This window comes from Cherax quadricarinatus, chromosome 58, assembly GCF_038502225.1.
Source record: "Cherax quadricarinatus isolate ZL_2023a chromosome 58, ASM3850222v1, whole genome shotgun sequence".
NCBI lineage: Eukaryota > Metazoa > Arthropoda > Malacostraca > Decapoda > Parastacidae > Cherax > Cherax quadricarinatus.
The window spans coordinates 2157247-2177956 of record NC_091349.1 but is presented as its reverse complement, the minus strand read 5'-3'; the positions used below and the strand labels follow the sequence as shown (position 1 = coordinate 2177956).

The window sequence follows — 20710 nt, the reverse complement described above, 5'->3', positions numbered from 1 at the left end:
GTAGAGTCCCTTGCCACAGTGAAGGGGCTCTTGATCTGAAAAATTGAGCCTCTCATCTCCTTCCTCAAGTTGTATCTAAATACCCTGCTCTCCATTCTCTCCATTTGGCCTCTTTAGTGGGAAAATGTGGCCTTTATTGGTAAAGCTGCAGTGGTCATATCACTCCATGCAGTGGAGATCTGATTATCTTGGGGCATATCAGGTTACTTCACAGTGAGATGTTGAGTGGTCATCTGGCAGGGCCTTTGATGACAGAAGTATTGCCAGACATTGCCAGCTGATCCAGGAGTGGCAACTGAAGGTGTATACTTCCTGTCATTCATTCCAGTTCACCCTACTACATTATTAGCTAAAAAACAGTTGCATAGTTAGTACTCTGGTTTAATCAGGTGGTTTTGCTAAGCTTTGCTTGGCTACTTATTAAGGTGCCACCCAAGTGTTGTGCAGCAAGCAGGATAAGAGTTGGTTTCCAGGAAATAACAGCACTACCTGTTGCAGTGGGCATAGTGGGCATGTGGTTTCTTTTCATTATTCTTGGAACTGATCCCTTTTTCCTTTATGGTAAATGAAACATTTTAATTCTTCTGGGCCCTTATAGACAGTAACATCCTTTACTGAGCCTTGTCCAAAGAATCTGAAACTGTTTTTGGACAATCCTTTGTTGCCCTAATTTAGTACCAACATTCTTCTTAACCACTCTGGTATCTATGACTCCCACCTTGCCTTGATCATGGAACTGGCTTCTGTGATGTTGTTATTATTAATAGATCATCTGTGTTCCAATGGACAGAGTGGCTCAGAGTCATCTGCCAAACCACAGAAACTATGCTCGGACATTTACAAATTTGATACACAACTCACACAGATCACATTGTGAGAACCATTGCTTTTCTTTGAGGACTACTGTACTAGGTAATAAGACCTGAAAAAAATTATGGGAATTAATGAAGTACTTAATCTGTGTAGAGACAGAGATGCTGGACCTTTGTATTGAGAGCAAAGTCCTGTACAGTGCATTAGAGGCATCCAGTATGTTTCCAAATGAGAGCTCTCTCTGACTCTGGCTCACACTCTTGTGTGCTCCCATCACTGGGTCACTTGTCACTATACCATGATAGTGGAGTTTGAGTCCTCTGACACTACCACCTTACTGTTGTGACAGAGTTTGTGTTGCCTTACTGTGGTTGTGGGGTGTGTGACCCATGACATTGTCTTATCACGATGATGTGGTTTGTGCCACCTGACACTGGGTCACTTTACTGTGGTGGCAGGGCTTGAGCAACCACAGTTCCCGACTAAGAACTCACCAACCCATTTCTTGGCCTAAACTGTTGGAAGAATCCATCTTTTGTCAAAATTTGCTGTGACTTGGAAAATTTATGGATATTGTTGGACTGTGAATTAGAATTGTTATGATTATATCTGCATTATGACAGTAAATTTATCAGTCCAACAGCCATCTAGTAATGATAGCAAATTTTTTACGCAGCTGACAACTGGTAACATTAGCAGTGAATTAGTAATGATTGATGCAATTTGTTAAAAGCCCTGTTTAACCTGAGGGTGTGGTACAGCAGAGTCACTGCTTGTGTAGCACAGCAGAGTCACTGCTTGTGTGGCACAGCAGAGTCACTGCTTGTGTAGCACAGCAGAGTCACTGCTTGTGTGGCACAGCAGAGTCACTGCTTGTGTGGCACAGCAGAGTCACTGCTTGTGTAGCACAGCAGAGTCACTGCTTGTGTGGCACAGCAGAGTCACTGCTTGTGTAGCACAGCAGTCACTGCTTGTGTAGCACAGCAGAATCACTGCTTCTGTAATGCAGCAGTCACTGAGGGTGTGGTACAGCAGTCACTGAGGGTATGGTACAGCAGTCACTGAGGGTATGGTACAGCAGTCACTGAAGGGTGTGGTACAGCAGTCACTGAAGGTATGGTACAGCAGGCTCTGAGGGTATGATACAGCAGTCACTGAGGGGTGTGGTACAGCAGTCACTGAGGGTGTGGTACAGCAGGCACTGAGGGTGTGGTACAGCAGGCACTGAGGGTATGGTACAGCAGTCACTGAGGGGTGTGGTACAGCAGTCACTGAGGATGTGGTACAGCAGGCACTGAGGGTGTGGTACAGCAGTCACTGAGGGTATGGTACAGCAGTCACTGAGGATGTGTTACAGCAGTCACTGAGGGTGTGGTACAGCAGGCACTGAGGGTGTGGTACAGCAGTCATTGAGGGTGTGGTACAGCAGTCATTGAGGGTATGGTACAGCAGTCACTGAAGGGTGTGGTACAGCAGGCACTGAGGGTGTGGTACAGCAGTCACTGAAGGGTGTGGTACAGCAGTCACTGAGGATGTGGTACAGCAGTCACTGAGGGTGTGGTACAGCAGGCACTGAGGGTGTGGTACAGCAGTCACTGAAGGGTGTGGTACAGCAGTCACTGAAGGGTGTGGTACAGCAGGCACTGAGGGTATGGTACAGCAGTCACTGAGGGTGTGGTACAGCAGTCACTGAGGGGTGTGGTACATCAGTCACTGAGGGATGTGGTACAGCAGTCACTGAGGGTATGGTACAGCAGTCACTGAGGGTGTGGTACAGCAGTCACTGAGGGGTGTGGTACATCAGTCACTGAGGGGTGTGGTACAGCAGTCACTGAGGGTATGGTACAGCAGTCACTGAGGGTGTGGTACAGCAGTCACTGAGGGTATGGTACAGCAGTCACTGAGGGGTGTGGTACAGCAGTCACTGAGGGTGTGGTACAGCAGTCACTGAGGGTGTGGTACAGAAGTCACTGAGGGGGTGGTACAGCAGTCACTGAGGGGGTGGTACAGCAGTCACTGAGGGTGTGGTCCAGCAGTCACTGAGGGTGTGGTACAGCAGTCACTGAGGGTGTGGTACAGCAGTCACTGAGGGTGTGGTACAGCAGTCACTGAGGGTGTGGTCCAGCAGTCACTGAGGGTGTGGTACAGCAGTCACTGAGGGTGTGGTACAGCAGTCACTGAGGGTGTGGTACAGCAGTCACTGAGGGTGTGGTCCAGCAGTCACTGAGGGTGTGGTACAGCAGTCACTGAGGGTATGGTACAGCAGTCACTGAGGGTGTGGTACAGCAGTCACTGAGGGTATGGTACAGCAGTCACTGAGGGTGTGGTACAGCAGTCACTGAGGGTGTGGTACAGCAGTCACTGAGGGTGTGGTACAGCAGTCACTGAGGGTGTGGTACAGCAGTCACTGAGGGTGTGGTACAGCAGTCACTGAGGGTGTGGTACAGCAGTCACTGAGGGTATGGTACAGCAGTCACTGAGGGTATGGTACAGCAGTCACTGAGGGTGTGGTACAGCAGTCACTGAGGGTGTGGTACAGCAGTCACTGAGGGTGTGGTACAGCAGTCACTGAGGGTATGGTACAGCAGTCACTGAGGGTGTGATACAGCAGTCACTGAGGGTGTGGTACAGCAGTCACTGAGGGTGTGGTACAGCAGTCACTGAGGGTATGGTACAGCAGTCACTGAGGGTGTGGTACAGCAGTCACTGAGGGTGTGGTACAGCAGTCACTGAGGGTGTGGTACAGCAGTCACTGAGGGTGTGGTACAGCAGTCACTGAGGGTGTGGTACAGCAGTCACTGAGGGTATGGTACAGCAGTCACTGAGGGTATGGTACAGCAGTCACTGAGGGTGTGGTACAGCAGTCACTGAGGGTGTGGTACAGCAGTCACTGAGGGTGTGGTACAGCAGTCACTGAGGGTATGGTACAGCAGTCACTGAGGGTGTGGTACAGCAGTCACTGAGGGTGTGGTACAGCAGTCACTGAGGGTGTGGTACAGCAGTCACTGAGGGTATGGTACAGCAGTCACTGAGGGTGTGGTACAGCAGTCACTGAGGGTGTGGTACAGCAGTCACTGAGGGTGTGGTACAGCAGTCACTGAGGGTGTGGTACAGCAGTCACTGAGGGTGTGGTACAGCAGTCACTGAGGGTGTGGTACAGCAGTCACTGAGGGTGTGGTACAGCAGTCACTGAGGGTGTGGTACAGCTGTCACTGAGGGTGTGGTACAGCAGTCACTGAGGGTGTGGTACAGCAGTCACTGAGGGGGTGGTAGAGGAACCCGGTACTGGAGAGATAAGATATCACACAATATGCAACAATCTCTGCCACACTTATTTAGAGTACATGTGTGATTACCTGCTTTAGTTTGTGCAATTGATGTGTGCCAGTCATGGCCCATCTTCAGTGCTCAGTTTATTATGCAGGGTGCTCAGCAGGATGTGCCACCCTCGGTGAAGCCATATATTATTGAAGCACTGTTTTCTCTTTCTTTCAGTGATCATCAAATACAAGAAGTTCAACAAGTGTTCAATAACATGATACATCCTGTACACTTATGTGAAAATTTTAGTGGTGAACACACTCAACAATTTTTGTTAGAGTAACTTCTCTTATTAAGCTCCTCTAGTGTGTTTTCTTTTTTTTTTTTGGGGGGGGGGGTAAATGCAATTAACTGATAAGCTACATTCAGAATTTAATAGTGCATATTCTGAAGGCTTTTTAACTTGCTATTTACTTATGGATGTACTTTTTCACTCACATTTATAAAAAATTGCACCATATAGAGAAGCTTTATATGAAAGCTTACTGCATTTATTAATAAAATGAACTCTCCAGGGATCATCTTTTTTAAACGTCCATTATAACTTTCTGAAAGTTTGCCGCGAGTGTGTGTGCACACGCCTGGTGTCCTGGAATGATGAACTACACTAAGTGCTACATGACAAGTAATACACTGAAATATACCTGTAATTACTTGTTAATTTTTATTAAGATAGATACAGATGGAGCTTTATAGTTCAGAGATTGGAGTAGGAAGAAAGGTTAGAGAGAGAGAGAGAGAGAGAGAGTGAGTGACAAGGTCAGAGAAATACGGACAGTAAAAATTGGAGAGATTAACATAAATAAATTGCAGTCAGGACTATTTCAAAAAATAAAACTGCTGTGCAGGGTTAGAAACATTGCCATACTGTTGTAAAAACACTTACTCTTGCAAGACTAAAGGTAATATAACTGTAGATCTTAAGCTACATTATTACAACTGATTATTAGTACGTACATCAAATATAAATAATCATCATTTGGAAGTACAGTACAGTAATTACATAGCTGTAAAATATATATCATAGAAAGAGTCAGCAAGTATAGGACAAATTTACAGGTACTGTACAGTATAACAAAATTTTTAGTCTAGAATAAAATATGCACAGTGGTACCTCGGTATATGTCCAGCTCCCAACTCGATAAACTATGTAAGTGTATTTTTGTAAGTGCTTTTGTAAGTAATTTTGGGGGTCTGAAACGGATTAATGTACTTTACATTAGTCCTTATGGGAACAAATTCGTTCGGTACTCGAAGAGATTGGGACTTGAACAGCCTTCTGGAATTTATTAAGGTCGTATACCGAGGTACCACTGTATGTAATAGTGTAGTTTAGACTGTTTTTATAATTTGATAAATGTGAATGAATATTGTAGTTTTAATAATGATATCTGTACAGTATTATACTCATAATGTATTCACAAAAAATACATTACATTGTGTGTTAATACACAACAGATACTGTAGGAAGTTATCTGAGAGATTTGTAGTATAAAGGATGGCAGTTTCAATTGTGAACACTTACCTTACAAAGGTCCCTTATGCTGGGTCAACTTAATTCACTGGTGAGGGTTGAGTAGTTTGTTCCTGGGTGTAGGAGTCTCTTCTCTGGGTGAGGCATTATTTCCCCTCACAAGATGCTTGTCTAAGAGACCAGTATCTCTCTCCACTCAAGATAGGTTCTTTGATACCAGTGAAGCAGTCTTACTCCAGCAAGTTAGACCTGACCTCTCTTCACCTTGAGCCATATTATCTCCCATTTCCCCAGGTGCTGCATGACCCTTATGGGTTTAGCACTACCCCTCCCCCCTGAATGTAATAATACATATGCAGTATGGAATGCTAAAAATACTTTGAAAAGTTTTACTTGATTTATGATTATGATTTATGTACTATGAAAGTGAATTGATCAGAACAGGAACAAGTTGTTTGTGATAGTGTCAATTTGATAGTGTTAAAAACAGAATGTTGACAATACTGAAGAACCAAACAGTTCTAGTGTTTTGTCAATAAAATGGAAGAAGCAAACCAGATAAAAAACAAAAATTCACAATTCTGTGACTGGAACAATACACAAATAACCCACACATAGAAGAAAGAAACTTATGACTACATTTTGGTCTGACTTAGACTGTTAACTAGTCACATACCTGATGAAGGAGGCAGCATAGTGATGTTAAGCTACTATAGAACAATAGCATTAACATCACACCATAAATCTAGGAGGATGTTAAGAAGTTCACTTAATTTTATATAGAGGCAACAGCTTCACATCCTGGGTCATTATGGCTTTAGAGAAGGAAGATCCTCTCTTGCAGCAAAATTACAGAGATATTGGAAGAAAATCCATATACAGATGTGCTTTACACATATTTTGATCCCTGAGGTACAGCCTTATCTTGGTGGTGAGCTTGTATTGCCTTCTATTACCCAGCTGAATCAGTGGGTGCTCGTAGGTATGAATGGTGGATAAGGCGCCTCCTGCTGATTTGGCTGGTGGTGACTGACCGAGTTAATAATTGCACACTTTTTCCAAACACCAATACTTGCTTTAGAGACCATGATTAATCACAGTGTACTGTACAGTATTTTATATTATAATAAAGTGTAGATAAATCCAGGCAGACAAAGAACTAGTAATAATTCTTTATTTCTGCATGCATAGACAGTAACAGTCCCCACCCAAGATTGTTCAACTGCCTCCTAGTATACATAAAGGGGATTACCAGTAGACCCCTGGCTGTCTTCAAGAGGGAGCTGGACAGGCACCCAAAGTCAGTACACGATCAGCCGAACTGTGGTTTGTACGTCAGTTTGCGTGTGGCCAGCAGTAACAGCATGGTTGATCAGGCCCTTATCCAGGTCATCGACCAGACTGTGGGGCATTGACCTCTGAAACTCCCTCCAGGTATACTTCAGGTATACCTATATGCTGCTACTCGAAGTATCAATGACGGACAATTCCAGCTTATTTTTTCTATTGTTACCAAAATACATTAAATAGAGGTTCATTAACTCATGGTTTTACTTTACCTGCATATTGCATAGCCTCCATAACATAAACATTAATTGATAAACTTGTGTATGAAACATAAGTTGTCCCCTGACACCACTGGAGGGTAGACCTCACTCCACCCAGACACCACTGGAGGGTAGACCTCACTCCAGTCTTCTTCGTATAGGTGGTGGCTCCCAGACACTACCAGAGGGTAAACCTGACTCCATCCGGATACCACTGGAGGGTAGCCGTCACTCCAGTCTTGGCATGGGTGGTGGCTCCCAGACACCACTGGAGGGTAGGCCTCACTCCAGTCTTGGCAGGGGTGGCAGCTCCCGGACACCACCAGAGGTTAGACCTTACTCCAGTCTTGGCAGGGGTGGCAGCTCCCAGACACCACCAGAGGTTAGACCTTACTCCAGTCTTGGCAGGGGTGGCAGCTCCCAGACACCACTGGAAGGTAGACCTTGTTCCAGTCTTGGCAGGGGTAGCGGCTCCCAGACACCACTGAAGGGTAGACCTCACTCCAATCTTGGCAGGAGTGGCGGCTCCAAGATGCCACCAAAGGTTAGACCTTACTCCAGCCTTGACATGGTCGACTGATGATATCTAAGAAGACAAAGACACACACTTCAAAACAAATAAATAACAAAAAGGCACAATACCCTGACTGGAACAATACACAAATAACCCACACATAAGTGAGAGGAGCTTACAACAACGTTTTGGTCTGACTTGGACCATTTACAAAGTCACAGTGACTTTGTAAATGATCCAAGTAGGACCAAAACAAGTTACGATTCAGAAGGCTGTTCGTATCTCGAATTGTTCATAAGTCGTTACTTTTGCCATTTTTCTATTGTTACAATTATTATTATTGTTTTTAATATTATTATCATTATTATTATTATTGTTCTCTCTCTGCGCCCTTGTTCATTGAAGACATACAGACAATACTGTACAGTATCAGTAATGTATGGCTCTTAATAAAAAGGTATATTTTAATAATAAATACTGTAATAAAAAACTTATTACCTTTTTAATTGGTACAATAAACTTGAGGTGATGTCTGTTCATATGTCCAAATGTTCGTAACTCGAATGTTCATAAGTAGGGTAGCGTCTGTACTTCAAAACAAACTTTATTAACAACATTTTGTCGTATGCAGAGTTTGAGCATGATAAAGCTCCACAGAGCTTAACTTGTTCCAACAAAAGCTTGTAGTGAAGGTTGTGTGTGTGTCTTTTCAACAACTACTACTGTAAGTGACTGCTGCTGCTGCTGCCGATGGTCAAGAAGCAAGTGAAGTATCATAACATTTGTCAATGATTGTCTCTCTCATGGTTCACACAAATTATGTAAAGTAACTGTTTTGGATCTTTTGCCTTTCAAGAAGGCTGCCTTGCTGCTGGTGAAGAGCTCTTCATCCAGGGAATTGAAGCTACCATCTCCTTGAATCAAACCTAATCACTTCTCATTCCTCATGAGTGTATTACTATGAGTCATTCATCACCATCTGTAATTTCTTACATTTATAAAATTCTTCATGAGTATTTACTGTACTTGCCAGATTCTATGATAACTGTGCTTCCACCTGTGTGTGAGCGAAGTCGGCACTCCAGTGTGTCCTCTCACGGCTCTCATGACTCCAAGGATGCTGCAACTGATCAGACAACACTTGGACTATCCTCGTCTTACTTCACACGACCTCCACTGGAAGACAGGTGTGAAGCAGTCTCATCTTGTACAATATTTAATGGTACAATACAGCCAATCCCTCAGTATAAGTACAGTGGAACCTCGGTTTTCGTGATTAATTTGTTCCAGAAAGTCTGATGAAAATCAAATTCAACGAAAACTGAAGCATTATTTCCCATAAGAAAAATGTAAATCCAGTTACATAATCTGTTCCAGATACCCAAAAATATTAACAAAAAATACATTTTATAGAGAATAACAATAATTTTACAAACAGAAAACAATGAGAAATAAATATAAAGGACTAATGAAATGGATAAATGAACATTTAACATCACTTTTACCTTTATTGAAGACACTTGTTGGCGTATGGAAGACGGCGAGGAGGGGAGAGGGAGGAGGAAAGGTTATTGTTTAGAAGGGGAATTTCTCTTCATAAGGACTTCAGGTATCAAGGCCCTATCCGGGGTTACTTCCCTTCTTTGTCTTTTACTGGCACTAGGACCATCTTAAGAGTCATTGGACCCTTGTCGCACAAAAAATCTATCCAGAGAGGTCTGTTTCTGGCGTCTCTTTAAGATTTTCCTAAAATGGGACAAGGCATTGCCATTGAATATGTTGCAGACACAGCTTGCAACAGCTTTGTTAGAGTGACATTTCTCCACAAAACTTTGCAACTCATTCCACTTTGCACACATGTCCTTAATCATTGAAGAAGGCACATTCTTCCCTCTCTCTTTCTCCTCCTTTGAAGCAATTTCCTAAGCTGCAGTGACTTTCATACTTTGCTACTTTTCACTTTCCACTTTGCCATTTTCGTACTTTGCTACGAGTTCTTTCTTGAATTCTATAGTGTTTCTCGCCTTCTTTATCAAAGGGCTGGCACTTGACACTTTCTTTAGCCCCATGGTGGTTTATTTAGCAGTTGCACTCAATAAACAAGCACAAAAAACAATTGGTTATTATGAATTGTTATCCAAACGCATGGGGAAATGCTCACTCAACGAGAAACAAAGCCAGACTGAGTCAGAACGTGTGGGATGATTTGCATGGGCGCAGGCAGGTGGACACATTTGGTATGGCGGACCACTGTCAGCTCTACGAAAACCGAGCGGATGTATAAAAACTGGGACAACATTTAGACAAAAAAAGTCGTCGAAAACTGACTCCTATGAAAACCGGGGCATACAAAAACCGAGGTTCCTCTGTACATGTATAGTGACACATCCAGATTTGTGGTTTTTTTATTTAACAATTTTACTGAAGTCTTCTGTGAATAATTTTGAATTTAAGTTTATTTTTCCATACCAGTTTAGTTTAGCTTCACACAAATGCTTAAAAACAAACAACTTTATTTCTTTCTGCAGTATGCAAAATATAGTTTATATATATTTTTTTTTTAACAAGTCGGCTGTCTCCCACCGAGGCAGGGTGACCCAAAAAGAAAGAAAATCCCCAAAAAGAAAATACTTTCATCATCATTCAACACTTTCACCTCACTCATACATAATCACTGTTTTTGTAGAGGCACCCAGATACAACAGTTTAGAAGCATATACGTATAAAGATACACAACATATCCCTCCAAACTGCCAAGATCCCAAACCCCTCCTTTAAAGTGCAGGCATTGTACTTCCCATTTCCACTACTCAAGTCCAACTATATAAAAATAACCAGTTTCCATGAATCCCTTCACTAAATATTACCCTGCTCACACTCCAACAGCTTGTCAGGTCCCAAAAACCATTCGTCTCGATTCATTTCTGTCTAACACGCTCAGCATGCTTGCTGGAAGTCCAAGCCCCTCGCCCACAAAACCTCCTTTACCCACTCCCTCCAACCTTTTCAAGGACAACCCCTACCCCGCCTTCCTTTGCCTACAGATTTATATGCTCTCCATGTCATTCTACTTTGATCCATTCTCTCTAAATGACCAAACCACCTCAACAACCCCTCTTCTGCCCTCTGACTGATACTTTTATTAACTCCACACCTTCTCCTAATTTCCACAATCCGAATTTTCTGCATAATATTTACACACACACTGCCCTTAGACAGGACAACTCCACTTCCTCCAACCGCCTCCTCACTGAAGCATTTACAACCCAAGCTTCACACCCATATAAGAGTGTTGGTACCACTCTACTTTCATAGATTCCCTTCTTTCCCTCCATAGATAATGTTTTTGTCTCCACATATACCTCATGCACCACTCGCCTTTTTTCCTTCATCAATTCTATGGTTAACCTCATAAAAATTTAAAAATATTGTTAAGCTTAAAGGAAAGCCACTAGCATGTGGTGCATTTTGGAAACAGCAATGCTAATGCTTACAATTCTCTCTTCTTTCTTGTGAATGTCAGTACTTATGAATGTCAGTATTAGTGAGGTTCAGGCAATATTTCAGGTGGTATACACATGATATTAATGTATATGCTGTATATGCATAGATGTGTGTAAATAACAAAAAGGCACAATACCGTGACTGGAACGATACACAGATAACCCGCACATAAAAGAGAGAAGCTTACGACGACGTTTCGGTCCGACTTGGACCATTGACTTTGTCAATGGTCCAAGTCGGACCGAAACGTCGTCGTAAGCTTCTCTCTTTTATGTGCGGGTTATTTGTGTATAGATGTGTGTGTTCACATCCTAATTTTTTTTTCTGAATTTGTTGATAGTTTTTGCCCCTGTTTTATTTCCCTTCAGTTCATGGAAAATTGGGTGAGAATTCTTCCTTCATAAGCAATGTGTGTCTTAGATGATGACTAAAATACTGGAAGTGTTGGGCTTGTAACATCTTCTGTATCACTGCACATTGTTCTCAAACATGACATCTCCACTGCCCCCAGCCTCTTCCCTTACTGCGGTGTTTAATCAAAACCCATGACTCACATCAAGAATAATAATAATGCTAATACAGACATAAAATTACAATGACAGTCCTAGGGAATAATTTTTTCTTCATATCCTTTTTTTTTTTTGTTTAGTGGTTTTCACAAAGTTATATTTTTGTGATTCACATGTGTTATACTGTTTTCTGGTGTGAAAGGTACCTATGTTGTGCATTCTGTTTCTGCATCCTCCTCCTCTTTGGTGAAACTTCATTACCTCCCATTTCCCAGAGGCTATATGACCTCTATGAATTTGTCATTTCCCACAAAACAGGTAATAATAATTATGTACAGTAAATCTTCAATATAACTTACTAATAAAGAGGAACCTCCGAGTTGGCTAGTAAATCAGAATATTGCTGAAAAATCACAAAGTTACTACTGCATATCTAATATACAGGTCGGCCATCACTAATCTGTCATCATTGGGACCTGTAGTGTGCCGGATTGGTGAGTTTACCAGATTACAGAGTGTTTAGGTTACAATACACTTAATTAACCTATCAATAGAGACTGCTACATCTTCATCATTTTCATCACTGCTTTCTCCTTCACTGGCTTGCTGCTGTTGATTTACAACCATCTGCACAATTTCTGAGTCAGTATAATGATGAAATTTGAAATTATGCTAGCCAAAATTAGTGCTGGATAACTGATGGAACCGGATAACTGATTGCCGGATTAGTGATGACTGACCTGTACTGCTCTTTACTACACAGTATACAGATATGTTCTAACAAAAATTTAAAATAAGAAGTTAAAAAATGCAATTTACTCAGCAGATTTTGTCCATTATATCAAGGTTTGTCATATGTAGGGTTTACTGTATAACTCAGCCATATTCAGGATGTCCTCTGTCCTCTCACTGAGGTGCACTTGGCATTCCTCAGAGCATCAAAGACAAGTGGTAGCACAAGTATTACAAACTTTTTATAATTGCACTTAAGCACAAGAAGGATAAGTTGTGACCAAAATTCATGCTAGTTGTGTGACTACCATGTGAAACCATCTATTGTGTTGTAGTGGACACTGCAGACTACTTCAGAAGAGCAGAAATTGTTAGTCCTGTGCTATGGTTGGCACACTTCATTATTAACGCAAACTGATGATTAAACTAGATGAAATTTTAGTGCGTCTTGCACCATTATCAACTGAATTCATTACCTGTGAATATAAAAGAAACACTGTCTGTTTATAAATTCAAGTCTCTTCTTAAAAATCACTTACTCACCTACAACTAAATAAATACTGAATAACTGTATCTCATAAATGTATAATCTGTTAACCTATCAAACTTTGTTTTTTTAATTACATTACCTAATAGAATACTCCATTCTATTGAATGCACAGCAACTCAGCAAATGACCATATGACCTGTCTTTGAAATACTCATTTGTGCTTAATTGTTATTACTATAATTTTTACCACTGATTATATCATTGCTTAGTTAATCTTAAGTTAATTTTAAGCCTGCCCATAATACTCTGCATACAAGGGGCTTTTGGCATGTTACACTTAACCACTGTATTTCTTTGTACATCTGTGTATCATGTCCAAATTAAATAAATAAAACACCATTCAGAGCAGATCAAAGTGCAGTCTAGTTTGATTTCTGATTTTTGGGTTAATTTAAAGATAAATCTATCATGTTAAGGTTCAAAGTGCTGTATAGCTCTTGTGGCTTAGCACTTCATTTTGATTATAATAATAATAATAGGGTTGAAAGTAAAAGATTTGCCATAAAAGATTTGCCAGTTGTATCAGTCCTGAAGTCTGGGCATTGTCCTCTTTCCCTACAGTACATGAGTGCATATGTTGACTCAGTACACATCCTTAAAGTGGAGAGGGTGTCTTCATGCCAGCAAAGGGCAGTTGATCCATGAATTGAAGCTACCTTTTCCTTCCTTGGAATAAACCTTATGGCTTTATATATCCTGGCTACTGCATGATCCCAATGGTTTAGCACTTCCCCACAAATATACCATAATATTGAGAGTGATAATATTCACACAGTAATTGTTGCTCATTGTGTCATACTGATGCTTATCTGGTGTATCCTACATCCTCATTTGTAATACTGTACTGTTATATTGACACTCTTCTCCCATAATAAATGGTAATAGCTTATTTATCCAATCTTTTTTTTAGATATTGTTAGCTAGATCTTAAAAGTGTTGTTATAGATGCTGATTTTAACTTTAAATGGTTCTGCCACCAGATCTAAATACGAAAAACTGCAAAACGCCCATGATGAGGAGAGTGAGGATGAAGGGCATGCTGAGTCAACAGGTCAAAGTAAGGAGCAGCAGCCCCTACAACAGCTGTCAATTGAATCGGCAGAGACTAGACAAAAGAGGCATCGTCGAGAGAGAAAAAAGAGAGGGAAGAGTAAAAAGGAAGGGGATGAATCTGTTGGAGCAACTAAAGATGGTAAATCCGACAGTGTCTTCATCTGTAGTGTATCTGACGATGACTCTATAGGCTCGGCTAGTGATTTAAAGGCCAGAATTAATGATGAATATGATTATGACAACTGTGACCGTGGAGACATCTCAGAAACCATAAGTTCCTCAGTATACCATGCTGAGTGTGAGAGTGTCACTACCCATGAGGAAGATCCACAGATAGCAGAGGGGGGTGATCCTTCACAGCTTGTACGACGCGGACCAAAGCCAAGTAAGGCAGCCATGCGAGCCCGTGCTCGAGCTCTCCAAGAACAAGAGAACAGAAAATGTGCCCAAGATAGACTATTAGGACATGAGTATGGAGAGAAACCTCTCCTTCAAGATGATGAACTGGATTCAGGAGAAGAGGAGAGCAAACTCTCTGATGACCAAGAAGATCAGCATGTAGAACAACAACCTGCACAGCAGCCAGACCAAGTGACAGTGCGTTCCAACATTTTTCACGTTCCAAGGCCATTTAGGAAAACTTCCTTAGATGAATCTCAGAGGCAGCGGGAATGTGCAGGTGATGAAGATGTTTTCGCCTTAGCTCCTTTTAAAACTTCACTTAAAAAGTTTAACAAAAAAGTCTTTCAGACACGTAGTCAACCATCAAGTAACACAGTCTCCCCTTTAGAGTCATCGAGCCAGCCCATTATAACGCCCCCAATGGCAAACAGTTCCCCAGCTCCTGTTCACATAGGCAGCCCAGAAGTACTAGAGCAAGTAGGTGAGCCAATTAGAATTCCTGTTCAAGCTGATATCATTTATGAGGAATCTCCAAGTGAGGAGTATCCTATATATGAAAATGTTGTCTTGAATCCAAGTGGCAGTAGTATAGAAAATGGCACAATAACTCCTGGTTATCACCATTATGAGAATGTCCCTGTACCTTTTCACATAACTGCAGTTGTAGAGTCATTATCAATTGTTAATTCTGTTACAACTAAAAATCCATTTGTTAATCCTTTTGTCAATGAGAGTCCAGTTGCAGCTGGACTGGTAGTAGCTCAAGAGCCGCTAGCACACTTGCCAAGTCAGTCGGGAAGGTCGCCTGCTCATACCGAACAATCCTTGTCCGGAGCACCACTTAAAATTTTTCAGCCCGGCCAAGGTGTAATGTCCCAAAGTTTAGATTCTCTCACTCCCAACTCAACTGCAGGATCTGTGAATTCACCCTCTTTTCAGAGTACAGACCTCTTTGGATCAACACCTTTTAATGATGTCACAATATCAACAACTCCATCTAGTGATACCAAAGAATTTTCATCTCACAGTCAAACAGTCTTAAATGGTGTTGCACAGTTTAGCAGTCCCAGTCAGTCACAATATTTCAGCCAGTCAGATGTTACCGCACATATGCCTATGCACACTTCTACTCCCCGTGCTCTCAAAATCCATCCCACTTCTCGTGGGAAAGAGGGAAATTTGGCAGACCTCGATGATGCTGATTTATTTGGCGCTGTACCATTTAAACCAGTTATAGGACAGCGAACTAGCCAGATGGCTGGTGGAAAAAGTCAAACATTGCCAGCTAATATGAGCTCTGCTCTTCAAGCACAAATGGCTCAGATGGCACGTGATGATGGTCACATGGAAAAGTTTTTTGGAGAGTTTAAAGTCTCCAAATCGGTGAAGAAGTCAACACCCCCTAGTTTCCGCAAACCCAGAACTACACACCAAAAACTCTCAGACTCTGACACGTCCAGTGATGAAGGTGCTGTGGCAGCCAATAGAAAACCTAGGCATAGAGATCGTAGTAAAGATAGATTAAAATATAAGAACATTAGTGAAGAATTTGAAGAAGAAAATATGATGGTGCTTCCAATGAAACAATTTGGGCATTCTAAAAAGGAAAAAATTAGCAAGAAAAGTAAAAAGCTTGAGAAGTTAGATAAGAAAGTTGACAAACCAGAGAAAAGTGTAAGTTTTGAGTCTGTTGGAATTTCTAATATGAGTTTTGAGGACTTTACCCTAGAAGATAACCGGTGTGAGGCTGATAGAAATCGCCGGGAATTAGAAAGGAGCAGACAAGAGGCAGGAGGTGGAGATTCCCTTCAGAGTCCCGAGGAAGATGACTCTGATCTAAGAACCACTGGTGGCACACGCTTTGGATCACTGAAACGAGGCATCAATCCTTTCTCCAAGTTAGGACGCTAAGAGTGACTTGATAATCGCTGAAATGTCGTAGCATATACCTTTCATGGATGTATTTGCTTGAGACTATTAATCTTATGTTCATTAATACAGTGTTTTGAAGGAGTGTGTGTGCTAACACCAGGGTACAGAATCTTTAGTAAATTATTTGTAATATAATAAACTTACAAAATAGGCATAATTATTTCAGCATTATAATAAAAACAAATTTTTATACAGTGAAATTATGCTTTTATAAATGATGTGTTGTTAGTCCTTTTCAAGGGTGTTGGTTTACTGGAGAACTTTGTGGCGTCCATTAGTGGTTGATGATGTCTCCACCAACACTGATGAAATAACTTTATGGCATCCATTAGTGGTTGATGACATCTTTACCAACACTGGTAAAGCAACTTTGTGGCATCCATTAGTGGTTGATGACATCTTTACCAACACTGGTAAAGCAACTTTGTGGCATCCATTAGTGGTTGATGACATCTTTACCAACACTGGTAAAGCAACTTTGTGGCATCCATTAGTGGTTGATGACATCTTTACCAACACTGGTAAAGCAACTTTGTGGCATCCATTAGTGGTTGATGACATCTCCACCAACACTGATCAAATAACTTTGCATATCACATATCTGTTTGACACTGAATTATAATATGGAGGTGAGTGTAGGTTCCTCTCAAAGTCTCAAGTTATCTATCAGTTTGTTATTATCACCAGAACACATAATACAGTATTGAACTTATCTCTGATGGCCTCAGAAAGGAATTTACTCTTTGTGATTGTAACAAATCCTTAGAAACACAAGTGCTGATTTTTTCTTCATTAAGCAGAAATAGTGAACTGAAATGCCACCTCAATAAATTTATAGCTATAAACCATAATGTAAAAATAAACCAGTGCTGACAAAGTTGGCCAAATACTTGGTAAATTTATAGCTATAAACTATAATATTATGTAGAAAAAAAACCTGTGCTGACGAAGTTGGCCAAAATCTCCGAATTCCACACCACACCCAGAGCCACAAATACTCGAATGCATCTCTGTAATGTGAAGTAAAGTTGAGTTTCTCTTGTGCAGGTATATTCTTATGAATTCTGCTGAGACACAGCCTTAGTGCAGCAATATTATTTTTGCTGGATAGTTGTATGTGGCAGGTGTGTTGGTGCTGGAATACTGACTGACTGATTCATGAGTATAATGTACTGCATTGTCCAACAGAGGTGATTATAATTTGCTAATATTGCTTTCTCATTGAGAAAGTGTTTTGTAGAAGTTTAATTTGCATTGGATAATTTGATAAAAAGTTTGCTCAAGTGTAATCTTGACTCCTCAACTCATACATAACAAAATTTCAGTTTGTATAATAACCTCGGTGGGAAACAGCTGATGTGTTAAAAAATAAATTAATATAATTTTATTTGACAAGATGACAAAGAAATATACCTAAAAGGTATTACCGCTTTATTTTATATAAAACTGTATTATGTTTTAATTTTAATTCAGCAGTGATCATTGTTGCAGACATTATACAATGATCATTGTTGCAGACATTATACAATGATCATCGTTGCAGACATTATACAATGATCATTGATTCAGACTTGACATGATCATCATTGCAGACATTACATGATGTTCATTGTTGCAGATGTTATATAAACACAAAGATTATTCTTCTGTTTATGACACTATTTAACTTTGGAGAAGTCATGAAGAGACAGCTCCAAGTTTTCAGTAGTATCACATTTTATTCTTGAATTCAAATACGTATTTAGGTTAGAATTTTGATACATTATTTATTTTGAATGTTTTTTCTCTCTGGGTAATTTGTTGGTTAAAATAGTAATGAAGTAGATACATTGAAAAAATAAAACATATTTTTTAAATGAGAATAAATTGCACTGGAGTACAGTAGTCAGGACAGACCAAAGTAGTGAGTGGCAGTGTAACTCAGTCCTCATCACCTCTTAATGATTTTGGAAACTTGCTGACAGTGAAAGAGTATATTAATATACAGTATATTATTAGGTTAGGACCAAAATCATGCACAACTGTCTGGTTATGAATTGTAAATATACTGCAGTACATTATTATTATTCTTAACTCTGTGTCAAAGTCTAATTTAGTTATATACTGCTACAGTATTTTCCTCTCTGTATACTAGAGATAATCATGCAGTATGCTGTTATAAACCACTGCAATGTTTTTGTATATATGTACTGCAGATAATACTAATTCAGCATGCTACTATAAACTGCTGCAAAGTTTTTCTCTATACTGAGGTAATTCTGTAATTCAGTAGTATGCCATTATAGACTGCTGCAATATTTACTCTTATGTATGGAGAACAATAATGCAATATGCTGTAGCACATGTTCGTCAAATCACTAAATTAATTTCACTGACACTAAATTATTGGTGGTGTGCAGTAACATCCAGAAAAGATGAGGGGCAAGATTACTTCATTCAAAAAGGAAGATATGAGAATTTCTTATATTTAATTATATAGCCTCTCCTCACTTAACGACACACTCATTTACTGATGCCTCAGACTTATGACAGGCTCTCTGACTAGTATTTATACCTAAATAATGTATATTGGAGTTGATTTCCTCTATTCTGTTTATTTCAATATACAGTACACTACTGTATAAACATTTAAAAATATACCAGAAATGTTATAAATGGTGTAAAGGTGACATTAAAACAATAACAAAGATGGTTGACACAAACCCACTACCATTATAATATGCTCCTCACTTCGCGATGAATTCGTTTAACAACAAAAAAAGGCATAATACCGTGAGGAGAGGTTGTATTTAAATTTGAATGCTTTGAATGAGAATATTGAGAGTAGTGAATAACTAAACTTTACCAATCCTCTGCGAAAGCTCACTGACCGCCAGAGTGTACTTATCACATGTGGTTATCATTCCTTCGTGGACCGGTGGCCTTTGCTGCAGTCCTCCTCATATTTTATTAGGCATCCACTTTACTTTTAAATTACTCTCATTCTTTCAGATAAACCTTAGTTAATCATACTTACTCTTCTTCACTGAAACTCCCCCAGCCCTTTTAGCTTTGTTTCACTCAGTGCTAAGACATCTAGCTTTTCAATCATAACATTAATAATTAATCAGTTTGTTAGTATCTGTCCTACAGGCACACACACATTCCCAACAACTCCACTCAAAAATTTCCTTTATCTATTTTAGTAATTACTGGCCCGTAGCTCCCAGAATTTTATTCACCTTCTACTATATGCATTGCTTGTGGAAGAAGGAGTTTAATCCATTTTCCCCTCAAATTTGAAAGGAAATACAAGAGGGATGAGGTGGAAATTATATTTTATACAATCTGAAGGAGGAGTGAAGATGTTAGAGTTCAGATGGTCATTTGAATTGTAATAGTTGTGCACCTCTGGCAAGACAGCTATTGAATGAATGATGATGATTTCTTTTTTTTTATCATCCTGTTCTGGTGGAAGATGGTTGATGTGGTAACTTAATATGTAGTCTACTCACCTATTTGTGGTTGCAGAGGTCAGTTCTTAGGCCTTGACCCCCACCTCTTAACTTCCCACTCTTTGGATTCACTCCCTTTTAGCCTTGTGGGCCCTATCATACCTGTTCTTAAAATAGTGTATGGAGCCTTCCTCTACCACTTCCTCACCAAAGTCATTCCATTTCAGACTTCTGAGTCTGAAGAAATACATCTTAACATCCTTGTGGCTCATTTGTCCCTTTAACTTCCAATGGTGTCACTGAGTTCCCATTTCTCAAACAGCCTATCCCTATTTACCTTATCAATTCCTCTTGAGTGTATTGTATGTTGCTATCATGTCCCCCCTGGTTTTCTGTCCTCCAGTGTTGTTAGGTCTAATTCCATTAGCCTGTCCTTGTAGTTCATGCCTCTTAGTTCAAGAACAGTCCTTGTTGCATATGCACTTTCTCCAGTTTCTTAACATGCTTTTTCAGGTGCAGGTAATACATGTGTATTTGAATATGAGTTAGTGTATGACAGTAGTCACGTGTGTGTGTACTCACCTATTTGTGGTTGCAGGGGTCGAGTCATAGCTCCTGGCCCCGCCTCTTCACTGATTGCTACTAGGTCCTCTCTCTCCCTGCTCCATGAGCTTTATCATACCTCGCCTTAAAACTGTGTATGGTTCCCGCCTCCACTACTTCACTTTCTAGGCTATTCCATAGCTTGACTACTCTATGACAGAAGAAATACTTCCTAACATCCCAACATGTGTGTGTGTGTGTGTGTGTGTGTACTCACCTATTTGTGGTTGCAGGGGTCGAGTCATAGCTCCTGGCCCCACCTCTTTGCTGATTGCTACTAGGTCCTCTCTCTCCCTGCCCCATGAGCTTTATCATACCTCGC

General features: G+C 40.5%; 1 protein-coding gene across 1 annotated transcript in view; it reads left to right on the top strand.

Annotated features, from left to right (window-relative positions):
* Nak (Numb-associated kinase) overlaps nt 1-19480 on the top strand; it is a 144261-nt gene extending 124781 nt beyond the window's left edge. Inside the window, exons 15-16 of the mRNA XM_070097506.1 lie at nt 8703-8856; nt 13945-19480. Coding sequence (XP_069953607.1) covers nt 8703-8856; nt 13945-16330 — 2540 coding nt within the window. The 3' untranslated portion in view covers nt 16331-19480. The remainder of the gene's footprint in view (nt 1-8702; nt 8857-13944) is intronic.
* Nucleotides 19481-20710: the final 1230 nt, after the last annotated feature.